The 15,512-nt window shown below is 35.0% G+C and overlaps 1 protein-coding gene across 7 annotated transcripts in view; it reads right to left on the bottom strand.

Annotated features, from left to right (window-relative positions):
* The window catches only part of LRP1B (LDL receptor related protein 1B), a 738,176-nt gene that overhangs the window by 133,389 nt on the left and 589,275 nt on the right, over positions 1–15,512 (bottom strand). For all 7 annotated transcript variants that reach the window (XR_008577717.1, XM_054830556.1, XM_054830557.1 and 4 more), the window contains 6 exons: positions 13,557–13,749; positions 12,956–13,081; positions 7,233–7,361; positions 4,264–4,383; positions 3,114–3,227; positions 2,763–2,912 (listed from right to left, as the gene is read on the bottom strand). Coding sequence is in view for 6 of the 7 variants with exons in the window: in XM_054830556.1 (XP_054686531.1) it covers positions 2,763–2,912; positions 3,114–3,227; positions 4,264–4,383; positions 7,233–7,361; positions 12,956–13,081; positions 13,557–13,749 (832 nt within the window). In the remaining variant the exon portion in view is untranslated. The remainder of the gene's footprint in view (positions 1–2,762; positions 2,913–3,113; positions 3,228–4,263; positions 4,384–7,232; positions 7,362–12,955; positions 13,082–13,556; positions 13,750–15,512) is intronic.

The following is a 15,512-nucleotide window of genomic DNA, read 5'->3' as shown; positions in this document are numbered from 1 at the left end:
AAAATTGCCCTTCTCCTCTGTCTATCAGCATCTACAAGACTACCTAATCGTGGCAGTATTTTTGTCACATTCACTGGGATAAGCTAGAAATCTACTGCATGCACTAACTGGAGTTATACTACTAATGTTGGAGCCAGAGATTTAGACTTTGTCACAAATAAAAAAGTTCTTCTTCCTTGCCTTTTTTCCTTGTAGACCATGAAAGTCATTTAAGATTTTACTTCTATGAATGCTTAGAAAACAGATGCGAGGAAAGAAAACATACCGTATCTTTAGTTTCATGACGTAAGCACAAATATTAGTCTACTGAGTGGCACTGATTATTTTCAAAATCTCAAGCAAGGTCATTGCCTGAGAAAACTATACACTAGTTCCAAGCATTGGAGATCATTGAAGCTCTCTGCTAAGGTTTCTATTACTCCTTAAATGTACTGGGGCTATTCACACTGGTTTTGCTTTTCCCCCCCTCTCTCTCTCAAAAAGAAAGTTAAAGTTATCATATTTATGGCTTTTACAGCTGTATGAATAGAAAAAAAGAACAAAGAAAGAAGTGGGATGTCTATGATGACTGGGTAGATATTAAAGATTGTGTAAGCATAGCCACCCCTAAATGAATATTTTGCCTTAATTTTCTGTAAGAACAACGACACTGAACAAAGATTGTTAATGATAATTATCATATCCATAATAGAAACAACACTCAAGAACTTAATGTGCCAAAGTTGGTCAGTTTTGAATGAAATGGCAAAGGAAATCACATGTAGGTGAATTGAAATGGTATTGCTTCCAAGTAAAGGGAGGAATGATCCAGGCAATTAGTCACACATTAAAGTGATGGAACTTTTTGGCACACATTTGAAAGACAGAATAAAGTAATACAAATAAATGGATGATGGAATAAAATGCAACATTAGTTTACTTATGCAACATTAGTTTACTGAAGCTAGAGCACACTGCCCTCAAAATCTTTGCTATGGAAAAAACCCAAACCCTGTAGACAAAGGAAATACAGTGAATCTAAGCTATTTTGAGCTCAGTGAAGCATTATATACAGCAAATGCTAAATAATTAATAGATATTTGGATAATATGGAGATTAGAATGGAAACTATAGATTTAATATGCGTCTGGTTTATAGGAAGGATTAAAGTTCTTAATGTCAGGTTGATTGACATTAGTGCTGAAGTTCTAGGGTCCTTCTGGATCCTGGTAATATCTTTATCGATAAAGTTGGCACAAAATATACGAGAATTCTAACAGAAGCTTCTAGTGACCCAATGGGACTATCATACAGAAAAACAGAATACGAAATGGGAATAATCAGATGATGTTAATTACTAGGCAAAAAATTGGATGGTATTTAGCAACATAAAATGAAAACTTTTATTTTTACAAATTAATTTATTAATAAGTAAATATTTCTTTTTACTAAATAATAATCCTTAGAAGAAGGAGAGAGGTATCAGTCACAGGAAGACAACTACAATTCAGCATGAGTCAATTATGAAAACAAACATAAACAAAAAAATTAAAATGTATTTGCACTGATACAAGGCAAAAGTAAGACTTCATCTGCTATACTGCGTAGTGGTCTCGTATATTCAAGAGAGATGCAGGCTGACATGACTAAGATGACACAGACAGATAGCCATCTATCTTAAAAGCAGGAATTCTGAAATGCCTTGGCTGATTTGCCATTGTAAGCAAACAGTAAGGATTTGATTACTGAAGAACTACAAGGGCCTTCTCAGCATAAGAACAGGTATGAACTGGAATACATGCAGACTAGAAATTAAAAGAATGAATGAGGTTCTGGAAGATGACAGTAACAGGAATTCTACGAGCAAAAAATACTACTAATTTTGAATTTTATAGGTTTTTTGTATAAAAGCTCAAGGTGCAGGAGAGGACATACAGGCTTGATGTCCCCCGTTTCTTTACTAGTGCACTGTCTGCAGTTTCATGAGAATTTCCTAGGACGGGCCTAATCCTACAAATATGTATCCATAAACCTGTGTTCACTGAAGTATTCTCATTCCAAATACAGATTTTCACTTCTTTATTTACAGGTTTGTTTACATATTGTACTTAATATTCTCAGATTGAAATGAGGGTTCTGAATAATAAAGGATCACACACATAAATGCCATCCTTTATCAGGTAATAATTTAATACTATGAATAATTCATTGGTTAACATTAAATATAACATAAATGACCTCAGCCCTGGGACTGGGACTCAAGTGTACCATGATTGCTTTGTACTGGCTGAAGACCAGAACAATCACAAAAGCAATAACCCTGGATTCTACCCTGGCAGCCTATCCTGAGTACCTCAACAAAATAAAAGAGAAAGTTAAAAAAGTAAGCAATAAAAGAAGTACCATCCACTAAAGCAGCAGCTAATAAAAGTTTCTGAGTGATTGTGCTGATGCTTGATGAACTTGACATTTTAATGACTAATGTTTTACTTAAATAAAAATGATTAATGGCAGACCTAACCTGGAGGAAATAGAAAGCTAGACATTATGGTTTTCTTCAGAGAAATAGAGTGATTTGTAATAATTTGCATAATCTAACGAAACACAAAATAAAGATTGGTGAAAAAAACTGCAGTCAGTATTATATTAATCTCTGTGTTAAATAAAATAGTATTGATTTAACAAACATTTTGCAACACAATTAGAAAAAAAACCCCAGAAATATAGGAATATATTTTTATAAAATGTAAATTATTTTTTTCCTTTTTCTTTTTCACAGTTACCTGGGCATTTTAGTTCATCAGTATAATCTCCACAGTCATTAGATCCATCACATATCCATTCGGGCAGTATACAAAGTGAAGTTGAATTACAGCTAATAAATCCTGAAGATTTTATTCCAAGTTTATAGAAGTAAGCACAGTTTGTATTATCTGGAAAGAGACAGTAAATTACTACAGCATACCTAATAGAGATTGACAGCCTTACTGTTTGGTTTTCAGGTTTAGCTTGAGTTTGCACAGACCATGGAGCTGCTGGTATCCAACTAGTAATGACTATGAACTAACTGCTATGTAACAAGGAATAATCATGGAACAGATGCTACGATGATGCACAGACAAATGCAAACTTACTACAGTTCTTTTCATCTGAAGCATCTGCACAATCAATGATCTGGTTGCACTGTGCTGATTTTCCAATGCAAATCCCGTCTGCACAATGGAATTCTGTTGAGGCACACGTTGAATCTACAACATATGGTTATAAAAGATGTAAATTTGTGTACTAAACAGACTCTTCAGATGTATATTATGTGTTTAAACCTTCTACCTTTTAGGATGAGGCATTCAGAACACACTGTACCTTCCACAGCTAAAAAATCAGTAGAAATATAAGGTGTAATAAACTTGAAAGCATAAGTTTCTATGTTTTTAAATTCATTTTTTAATTCTCTCTCTAGATAATTCAACTCAATTTGAGAGAATCGCCATGTGAGGAAGGAAGAAGCACTTTCAGGACTATCTATGAATCTTTCAGATTTCTTTCATGCAACACCGGTTTGGGGTTTTTGCCTGTACACTTTTCTCTCTACTCACATATTAAATGAAATGATTAAAAACCATGCAGTGATTTAAAAAAAAATGCTAGTTTGTACAGCTACATAGGTTTTACCTATACATTGTGGAATAATTTCCCCTCCGATCTTTCTGAATTGTAACTAAGGACTTGTGTTGTCTGCTAGCTAGCATTTATTCACTGACTGATGCACAGATATAAATATTCATCTTTTAAGACATAAAAAGAAAAAACAGTTCTGATATAAAAAGGAGAACAATTCTGGTAAGTTTTGCAAAGGACACAGACATTGCCATGCATCTGAGAAGCAAAGAAGTAGAATGCTAGCTACTTCAAAGAAGAAACAGTGCAGCAGATGCAGAGAAGAAATCACCCATCTTTCAACCTTTCCATCTGTGGTAAATATACCCTCTCATTTATTCCTTCAAAGAAGCAGCAGTAATTGTATTTTCTGAGTTTTCCATAGCCAAAACCACTCTCCTTCTAGAGGACTATAGGTGTAAACCATAATTGGTCTTCGTATCAATCCCAACATATGCTTTCTCAAACATACCGGGGTGTACCTGCTTGGCTTTGAATTCTAACAAAACAAATCCCAGCACCTGTAATTCCAATAAAGTTATATGCAATTTCTACCTACTTCTATTTACATACTGAGTATTTATTGAGCAATATTCTGAAATCACCTTGGAAATAACTGTCATTTACCTTTACAGTCAAATTCATCAGAGTTGTCACCACAGTCATTTGCACCATCACATACTTTGCTACTTGACACACAGCGACGATTAGAACATGGCTTGAAACCCTTCCGACAGCCTCTATTTTCTGGAAAGTTAAGTACAAGCACATAATTTCATATAAACACTTGATATATAATAAAAATAGCCTCACATTAAAACCAACAAGCATTCCAGAAAAACATTTTAAATGAAAATGCATTTGAAGCTATGGGAAAAACTTCAGAAATTTTTCATTTATTTTCCAGCAGAACTTGGACTGATAAACAGATAAAGAATGATAAATGAAAGTACAATGAGAAACAATGAAAGCATGACAAAAAAAATGAAAAAGGAAAGCCCAATTCCCAGTTTCAATCATCTTGTGGTATAAAAAGCCCATGTGCTTTAAAGGCATTAGTTTTGAGAAATTTTGTCAGGCATGTGACAATGTTTGCATATAGCATTAGTAATTCTATCATATAGAATGAAACATACCAGATTTACTATATACCGAATTAGGAATAAATGGAGAGTAAAATAACAAAAAAACATTAGCAGAAAGGTTTCTGGATTTCTGAATACCGATACTGCAAGTGTTCTGCTCAGGTAGGTTCACTGTTGAAGAATGTATGAATTTTACATATGTTGATACATTTGAAAATTCGAGATTTACTAAAGCCCTAACCATTGTAGAAGTCATGCCACAATAATAAATAAATAATGTTCATTGGATTAGTTAATCAATAATAATGAGTCCACCATAGTGTACTTTATCAGATTCAGAAAAACAACATACTCTATATGACCTAGTGCATGACAGAATCACAGTTCTCCCTGCTTTTTCCAATGTGTAGCAAAAAGTTCAGTATGGTTGATTTAAATCAGGCAAAATGTACACTGTCACACTACAAATTAATATAATGTCCTTCATAGAATTATATGGCAAATCCACAGAAAGACAAATTTCTGGATCTTGCATTTATATTTTTCCAGTATTGTAGAACAAAGTAAAAAACAGTTTTAGCAGCTCATGAAACCTCAAACAGACCACTGACATACAAGGCAAGTTCTCTATAACGACAAGAAACAGTATTTTGAGACTCCTCACTATCTACAACTTTCTTATTTGTTCCCAGATGATTTACTTTCTATTCCTTTAACCTACTCTCCTCTCCTAACAAAGTTAAACAAACTATATGAAACCTGAATCTTTCTTCCATGAACTGTCGATGAAATACATGACTAAAATTAATAGAGAGCCAGAGAGGTTTAATCCATATAAAAATATAGCTGGTTGGGTTTTTTGGTGGTGATATTTTTTTTTAAAATTTTTTTTTTAATTACTTATGTCTAAGCAAGGTGCACATATAAATACAAACATACACAGTAAGGAAACCAAGGGAGGAATTCATAGACGTAAGTCATTTACTTTTCAGTGATTTGAAGCCATCATTTGTAATTCAAGGGCCTTTCACCACTGGTAACTAGAAGTGTTTTGTAGATTCCAGATTCTTATTTCCCTGTCTGATATGTTTTTCTTTTTTTTCCCAGATTCAAACAAACCTCCTTAGTTATCTACACGTAAATGATCTGGTAGAACGTTACTCTTAGCTTTGCATGACATGAAGCAATTATCACATAGAAGTCTGAAAGCTAACGGGACACAAATTGAAGATGAAAGAAGAAAAACAGTTACGTACTATCAGTTGCTATACTCAGATGGTTGGTGTTAACTTTTGTAAGGAAAAAAAAAAAAAAAAGCTATTCCATTTCTTTTTTCCAGTATCAACCTTGGCTATTATTCTAGTATCAACCTTAGAGTTGGACTCAAAGATCCTTATGGGTCCCTTCCAACTTGAGATACTCTATGATTCTATTAAAATGGCAGAGGTGAGCACCAGAGGTGAGCGCCAGGAATTAAAGCAGGTATTTTCATAAAACTATAGAGGTGGCAGGTAGAAACATAATGGGTGGGTTTGAAATGACATGAAATTGTTCATATGGGAAACAAGAGATACCAAGACTGTGATATGAATATACAGAACAAGATAAAGACCAAGAGTTACAGGCACACAGGTAACAAGGAGATTTCACATAACATGCAGGATACGTGAATTCACTAAGGTGACTCAGTGATTTAGGAAAATCATTTGGACAGTAGTGTTTTAGACACTGCAGCAGGCAAACTCAGTTGGACACAAAAAACCTGGAAGTGATACCTTGCATCTAACTTCTTGCACGATGCAGACGGATTGGTGGTAAGAGTAATGATATTATAGAATCATAGAATGGTTTGGGTTGGAAGGGACCTCAAAGATCATCTAGTTCCAACCCCCCTGCTGCGGGCAGGGACACCCTCCACTAGACCACGTTGCCCAAAGCCTCATCCAACCTGGCCTTGAACACTGCCAGGGATGGGGCCTCCACAACCTCTCTGGGCAACCTGTTCCAGTACCTCACCACTCTAACAGTAAAGAATTTCTTTATTATAAACTTAAACAGAAAATTAAGTGGGAAGATTTCCATTACACAGCAATTTTTGTATTTTATAATACTTCTGTTTTGATGTTTTCTATTCACAATCAGAGAAAATCTTATTAAATATGGGAAACGAAATCAAAATTGCTAAATTAAAGCTGAAAACACTCAATTTTGCATCTTTGAAAAAGCAGCTACCTGTGGTTTGCCTTATTTTTGTTTTAGAGCGAGAAATATGAGAACATTTGAGACGCTTTTTTAAAATGTAAGTCAGCTAATACATGAAGCTCACAGGAAAATATATTCAAGTATAAGTAATTCTATCCCTATAATGTCAGGGGGTTTTTAATGTGCGAGTTGGCATTTTCTTCTTGTGCATCTTGGCAAGCAATTGGTACAAATAAGTCACAGAGGCCCCAATATAAGCATGTATAACCAAAATAAGAATATGAAGGTGAAAAGTCTGGAAATACTTACCACAGTAGAAAAGTTTCTCATCAGACTTGTCCTTACAGTGAGCAATGCCATCACAAGTCAGCTGATAATCAATGCATTCACCATTTCCACATTCAAACTCAGAATAAATGTTGCAAGTAGAATTTTTAGCTAAAAATAAAACACATTAACACGTAATTCTTAATAGCTTTTACACTTAGTGAAAATGAGAAAAGTGTTGGCTGCATTTAAAAGATCTCACAGTTTTTGAAAACCTAAGTATAAAAAAACTCCACTGTGGCATCAGAAGTTAAAAGCTTCTACAGAGTGTTGGCCTGCAAGTCTGTTATACTTCTCTGTAAATTTGTTGATATTATGCAGGATTGAGGACGGATATCTAAATCGCAAAGAATTTTAAGAAATTTTATGTTGGGGTGAATTCCAAAGCAAGATAAGAGAGAGTCTGTAAAAGAAAAACACAGCTAAATATCCATGAAGGAACATGTAGTGAAGCAACTTAAAGGCAGCAATTATGGAAAGACGATGACATTGTAACTACTGCGCTCAGCTATCCTCTACCCACACGTCTCTCCACAACCCCCAGCTTGTATGCAACCATTTCTTAATAGTTATTTAAAAAAACCCTCTTCAATATAGCACATCGAAGAGCAAGAAGCAAACACTTACCATCACCTAGCAGTTAATTTGAACTCTCAACTCTGTTTTGTGGCACTGTGCAGCTGCTCAGCGTGTACACAAGTACCAGCATCAATGTACTACATCAAATGTTGAAGATATATCCTAACGCCCAATGAAGAAAACCCGCTGTTGGGACTTCTTTCTTTTTATTCACAAAAAAATCATTGGTAGACATGCAAATTTTTTGTGTTCTTTCCTTCTCAGAGTGGATGGTTTATCTACTATTTTAGAAGAGAACAAGATGCACGTTTAAAATTTTGACTCCTGCTTTCTCCTGTATATAGTTTTTCTATTAGTTCAGTTAGAAACTAAAGAAGTATCACAAAATGTACACAGAACAATTTGGTCTTTGTGATAGTACATTTACTTCATATGTATGGTTCCAAACAAAATATCAAACCAGAGAGAAAAGAGAAGTATGTAGGACAACTCGAGAGGAAGAATAGGGAAATGATACCCAATTATTATGCTTTTTTTCTTTCCATTATAATTACTTCAGCGCAAATTCAGGAAGAATTGATGGCCACTAAATGCAAAAGTTAAGCAAATAAAATTGAAAACATTTCTTGATTTGATTCAAACATGAAGAAAAACATTAAAGAAGTGCTGAAAATATAGATTCTGGACAAGGTGAGATCTGATCTTGAAGATGATTTATACAGTCCTTTAAACGTTAATCAAGTTTATCACAGCATTTGTTTTTTCTCTCTTTTTTCCCCTCATTTTTTAGCATTGTAAGAACTTAGATCTTAGGAAAAGTCATTCTCAATTACATTTGTAGTTCATCTAGTTCAGCATCTTAGACTGCAATCTTTAGAGAAAGATGGGGGAAAAAATCAAAGTGTATGTATAGTATTATCTGCCCTCAGTTAAAGTCTAACTGAAAACCCTTGCAGAGATTACTTCAAACCCAACTTTCAGAAACAAAGCATTTTAATGCCTTTCAAAACTGTTTATTTGATTAGAAAAAAGTAGTCTGGGTAGTCTTATTACCCATATAATCATCCAATCCCTCTTTGAATTTTACAGAAGCTTTGTCTCAAGAATCTTGGCTGGCAGTAAGTTATATACTCAAATTACACTCCAACAGGGCAGTTAATTCCTTTTATCAGTTGGAATTGCTAACTTTCAATTTTACTGAGTATCCCTTTCAACTGTGTTACAGAGAAAGGAGCTTGTGATCTCACAGCTAAGCTATGAAGCCTGTCTTGTTTCCATCCTTCCTGTCCTAGTCAACACCAACGTTTAATGTCTAAGTCTTTCTCTTTTTTTTTTTTTTTAAACTAGTAACTCAGATCAACATTTCCTGTAAACATTCTACAAAATAATTTATAAGTTGGAATTTTACATCATGGTCTCGATCAGGATTTAAACACTTTTAACTAATAGCAATTTTAAGATTTGTAATGCTTTTGGAAAATATAAATGTCATATAATATTACAAAATAAATTATCAGACCTATGAATTTATCTGCTCAACCTCTTTCACTTCCACTGCTGATCACTGCCTTGACAAGGTAAAGAAACAGGTGAGAAAAAGTGTTTTATTTAAGTTTTAACTTCAGTAACTCATCTGATATAGCCCTAGACAGACCCGATGATAGATACTTTTATCTATCTCTGTAGTAATTATGATAGATATTTGAAAATCATGACTATTACTAAGAAAGCAGTATTTTTCTACCATAACAGCAGTTATGTTCTTCATCTTCACTGTCGTTTTTTCAACCTCTTTGGGATGCCAGCAGCCATCTTTCTCTCCCACCTCCAAACAAACCACGACTTTTATTGCATTCATGCAACGAGTTTAAATCATTACATGAAATAAAGTCCATGACATTTAATGAAGGTAAAATGAGGATCAGTGAAAGCTTTGTCTCTTTACTGCTCTAAACATTAAGAGTTCCAACTCTTCTTTGTAATTTCTCTGATTCTAATTGTAGGAAACTGAAATGTTTATGATATAAATACCTTAACCAAGCACTGAAAAACTTTTAACCTGCTACAATTTGATCCTGTCCTCTTTATCAGCCACTGAGGTTTCTGCCCTGCTGTGAGGAAGTAAAAAAAAAAACCACTAGGCTCTTGCCAGCCTAGCAATGAAGGAAATATTCCTTGCCAGATGCAGAGAAGGCGGTGGCAGTTAATTCCAAGTCCTTAGCAATTCCTGTACTTTAACCATACTCTATCTCCTGGGTAAAGGGATGGGAGAATGCTAGCTGAGTAAGTGACAGATCTGACCCACAAGACCAAGTGCAGCCTAGTAGGCAATGGAACTTAAGGACATCTTCCAGCTCCAAGAGGTTTCTTGAGTGACCAAAATCAATAAAACCCGACAGTGTGTGAGGGTGAAATAAAGTGATTATAAAAGCTTGGTGGTAATATTCCATATGCAGGAAGCAGAAACATTTGGCTCTAGTGGAAAATATCTTTTTGTAAAGTACTAAAGTCTTAATTATTATCTTTGAACGATTAACAATCAGATACCTGTCCATACAACCTCAATTGATCACTGGATTCTGTTACTAGACTAAGGGTCTGCTACTATGAAACAATGTTAGTTTAAATTGAAATCTTTATGACTGCAAATCATCTGTAAAATTCATTGTATCTTCAATTACACAGCTAGACAAAGCAGGTTTTGAGTAAGAGCTGTACATGTACTAGAGCCTAGTTTTACACTACCTTACTACTGCATCTTGACTCTAGATCAGCTGTATACTCCCTGTTGTGAAGGATAAGAGTTTCAACCCTCATACTTCCATACATTTAATTACAGAATCAGGTCTTTCCGTGAAATCTCAGTGACCTTATAATGCAGTATGTAAAGACCTAGTTAACAACTAACAACAACAGGTATGTGTGAGCCGAAAGAAAAGGTTGAACTATGAAGTGTGTGAAAGTGCAGATTAAAACTGTAGCAAGTATTTGTTTGGGACGTGTTGGTAGCTACTGTATGAGTATACTGATTATATGCATAATTAATGTATGCATCTGGTTTCATTTAATAGCAATATTTTAGGAAATTAAGCAAGAGGCAAAGCTATGAATCCAAAATAAACATGGCAAAAGAAATCTTAGAATTAAAATCTTAGATACAATAATGAAGCAATTAGCTTGGTATGGTATAAAACTAATTACAGGCTCCTCACAAAGCTACATAGCTGAGCTGCCAAGCCTAAGAATCCGATTCTAAACGACAAAGGTCCAGCCCTAAGGATGCCTTAAGCCAATTTAAAATCACACCAATACTTAAAGGTGTAATTCTACCTTTTCCCTCATTACGGTCATCTTTTCTCACTACTTCTCTTTAGCTAGCTCTAGTGACCTTGCAGTGTCAAGTTGAATGAGCTCTGCTCACTGATCTAACTAAAACTAGGTCTAAACCAAAAAGAAATCCTAAATCCAGTCAAGCAAGTTAGTTAAGTCATCATTCAGTTACACAACTGTTATTCCTGATGAAAGACATACAGTGGGAGGGAGAATAAGACTGTCCTTAGCAGAAGCATGCTTCTTGGTTGTCTTCCCTGTTATGAAAATACTGATATGAAAATACTATTGACTCAGATGTACCAGGAAAGCCTAGTATCATTGTAGCATGAAAAATATCAGTGGCATGACCAAAATAAGCTCTATTAGAAAAAGAGTAGTTCTCTAAAATAACCAGTACAAGCATGTCAGTGAAGGACTACCTCTCTTCATATCCCACACCAACACAGCTCTACATACATAGACCAGTATTTTAAAAGTGACTCACTCTGTATCAGTAGAAGAGAAGCCTTCTCTTCTAAGAAGTTAGGCTGTTCAGGGGCAACAGACTGCCACAGAAGAGTCTGAAGCAGGTAAACTGTCTAAGCTTCTAGCAGGATGGTGTTGTGGTTTAGCCAGGACAGATGGTAAATCTTACTAAGTGATATACAAAATCTAAACATATTTTTTCCTGAAAGTTATAGTGTCTTTTAACTGTTGTGATCAAATAATTTGATTTAGAGAAAGCAGGTGGTTCAAAGTTATGAAACTGAAGCCACAGAATAGGCATAACTGGCAGATAGATATGGAAGTGGAAAACTTGATCTGTGAGTTGGGATTTCTGCCCCACAGAGGCAAAGGTCCAGTAAACCACTGGAATTTGGAAGAGGTCTCTGTGATGGAAGAGCTATAATGTAGCGACATTAAACAAAGACATAAGGAACTGCACACTTTCACTCCCAGCTTTCCCTCCATTCCAAATCCAGCCAGCTACACTTGTTGAGGGAAGAAGCACAAAGTCATGTTGTGAATGTGGGTCATCCTTGGGGGAAACGGCCCAAAGCTTTCCAGTTAATTCACTCCTCCTAAGGCACAGCATTAGCAAAGTGACAGAGATTTTCTCCAAATGATTAGAAAAGCCAGAAGAGTGCAGAGTGCGTACATGTATCGCATCCTTCCAAATTACCGGCACATACTTCACGTTCATAAACATCAATTCTGCACAGGGACAATGTGATCTAAAGAAGCTGCAACAGATGACCATATATTCTGAACCGCTTCTGAACTATGAAAAAAACAGCTATATTTTCTTTATCGGGTACTAAGACATGTTGGTTCAGAGGAAGCATGGGAAGATGCAAAGAGAACATAGAAGACTGTAATATAGAATATTCTTCAAGAAAACCAGTCTCCAAGGAGTCTGCCAACTTGAAGTGATACATTTCCCAATTACTAAAACACCAATTCTACATGATTAAATACAACAGCTGGTTAATAAGTTACAATTATTGTATATATCTAAGGACATGAAATGAAAATATTTGTACTCAACAGAAACAAACTGCAAATAGGAAATGCTCAGTAGACACAACCACTCAAACTAGAATTTAAGGAGAGTCTAAGTATTAACGCTTTTTAACCCCCAAAAGCCTTGTAAGACATAAAATAGTTAAAAGTCTGGTATGTCCTGAATTGCCAGATCAGTTTTTACAGTATATAGAAGCAATAAAATTAATGGCTTGGTCCAACTGTCTGTGCTTATGATAGCCAAGTGCATCACGCCATAGAAAAACATTGTGTCAGCTAGTATTACTTACTCACACATCTGTTATCATCTATCAGTATTCTATCCCCTCTACACGAGCAGTTCACTCGTCCATCAGGAGTCAGAAGGCATAAATCATGACAACCTCCATTCATTTGTGCACAAGGAGATAACTCACCTGAAAAACAAATGATAAAAAATGAACTCTGTTTTATTAAATTTGCTTCAATGGCCAATGTCTTTGAGAGAGCAAAGATCACCATATCTCAGATTCATGGGCAATTAATTCAAGTTTTATCGGTCAGATGAAAATGTCAGCATGCCTCAGATGCTACCATATTAAAAGACAAACAAATGTAGTTACCTTGAATATAATAAATTTAAAAATCCACAACATTCAAAACTGATGATATTTGACAGTAAATGATTTAACTGCTATCAAATGAGCACAATGTCCACAGCAGAAAATGGTCACTCAATAATATTTATTTACTTGGGGAAGAGTTTATATCCCATGTTTTCTTAACAGTTCCTACAGCAAAAAGAATTTATGAAACACCATAAAATGTTTTAACTTGGTTAAAACTGAGTAAAATTCTTGAAATGAATGATACTGGAAATTACAAAATAGTGTATCTTGCTTTGTAACTTACAACTGTTAGTATCATTGGCAACAGCAATAATGCCCATTGGCTGATGTGGGATATCAGAACGAAGAACTTTTGTATCTCCTCCTGTATATTTACTGGAACGCAGAATAGCTCTCCTCACTCCATCTGACCAGAAGATATAATCATCGTATACAGCCAGGCTGAGAAAGGTACCTGGTCCAGATTTGACAATTACCTAAAATACGTAAGTACAGAAGAGAAGCATGAGAAGGAATGTTGTCACTGAATAAGGACATCTAAAAGTGCACACTGTGACTCACATCACTTTATAGTTTTAGACAAAACACTTAATTCTTCTATACTTACAGCACCTGGAAAAATGAGATAACAGCACTCAAAATGTGTTAAACAGATGCTACAAGGGTTAACCTATTATTTATTAAAACATCCAAGTTTCAGAAAGCAAGGCGTCTATCCCTTAAGTCAAAAAAAATCATAGTTTACCTAAATGTGCTTGTAAAAATACCTACCTAGCACACTACCTGCTTAACAGCCCAAACAGAACAGAGGAAAAGAGGTACTATGGCATGGCTGAAAGTCTAAAAATGTCAAGTCTTTATGAATCAAAGCCAGAAGAATGTTTCAGAACTGAAGTGTTCACCACTATGATCACATTAGAAACTTGAATTCAAGACAATAAGTTTTGCAAGCAGTTTCTAATTAAAAAAAAAAAAAAATCTCCTCAGTTACCATACTAGTTATCAGTTTAAAACCTAGAAAGAAAATATGAATTGCAGTTCACTATATAGTAGGGTTTGAACGAAAACTGAAGAAATAAAATGAATATAATCCCGGTCTAAATCACAGCTCCTCTGAAATATTTTCATGTATGTTCTTTTTTTTTTCCATGCATCAGAATGAAAAATTTACCATGTACAGTTTCTGTTCTGAAGAATATAACACATTTTTAATCAGTTCTCTAGTTGAAAACCTAATTTTGGCTGAACAGCAGAATTACTGGAAGGGGGTCATTATTTCTCCATTGGAATTTTTGAGAGATAATGGAAATAAATAATATTCTGAGCATATTTATTGCATTGTATTCTTATATGTTTCTCTGGGAAAAACAGCAACTTATGTGTATGTATAAAGTGGGAACAATTCTTTTGATCCAGGCTGGCAAAAACCCCATGTATCCATGTATCTAGCTGCTACTTATCATAGGGAAATTGGGATAAAACCAGAAAAAGAATATCTTTCTTCTAGCAACCCAACAGAAATCACTTTTTTTTTTTTTTTTAATCATCAATGCTCAGTCTGTATCTCTACTAAGGTCATCACAGTTTTTCATCTGCTTTATATATTTTACCCTCTTTCTCAAAGGACCTTTCAATGATGATGTGAGCTTATGGAAATCAACTTGAAATACAGAGGTTAATATCTGCATATACACAGCACATCAGATGAATTTGAGCTATTATTGCTGAATGCACACATGCACATAGGCTGCACTGTGCATGCAGAGCCAGCTGGTATACTTTTAATCTACTTTCAAGTGGATGCTGTGTATCATTTGTTTTTAAATGATGGAATGAGAAAGAAGCAATAATGGTCAATCCCACATAAAAAGGAAAAAAGGAAAAAAGGAGAAAAAAGGAGAAAAAAGGAGAAAAAAGGAGAAAAAAGGAGAAAAAAGGAGAAAAAAGGAGAAAAAAGGAGAAAAAAGGAAAAGAGAAGAAGAATTCACCTAATATATAGGACATCCAAATTCAATTTCGTGTAATAAAAACCCCTACACTCCCACTACAGCTATGCCTTGGAGACTAAGAAGGTGCCCTAACTCTGCAGTACTACGTACCAAACGGATACACTTCAGTGGCAGTTTGGTCACACCTATGCCGGTTCATTGCCCAGGGTATTTCAACAATTTGCTAACATAAATAATTGTAGTCCAGTGCATAGGAGCATTCCTGGCTGTGTTTAAATTTACTTTTATGA

Source organism: Grus americana, chromosome 6 (assembly GCF_028858705.1).
Source record: "Grus americana isolate bGruAme1 chromosome 6, bGruAme1.mat, whole genome shotgun sequence".
NCBI lineage: Eukaryota > Metazoa > Chordata > Aves > Gruiformes > Gruidae > Grus > Grus americana.
The sequence above is the reverse complement of the archived record's forward strand: the minus strand, read 5'-3'. Positions and strand labels throughout refer to the sequence as shown.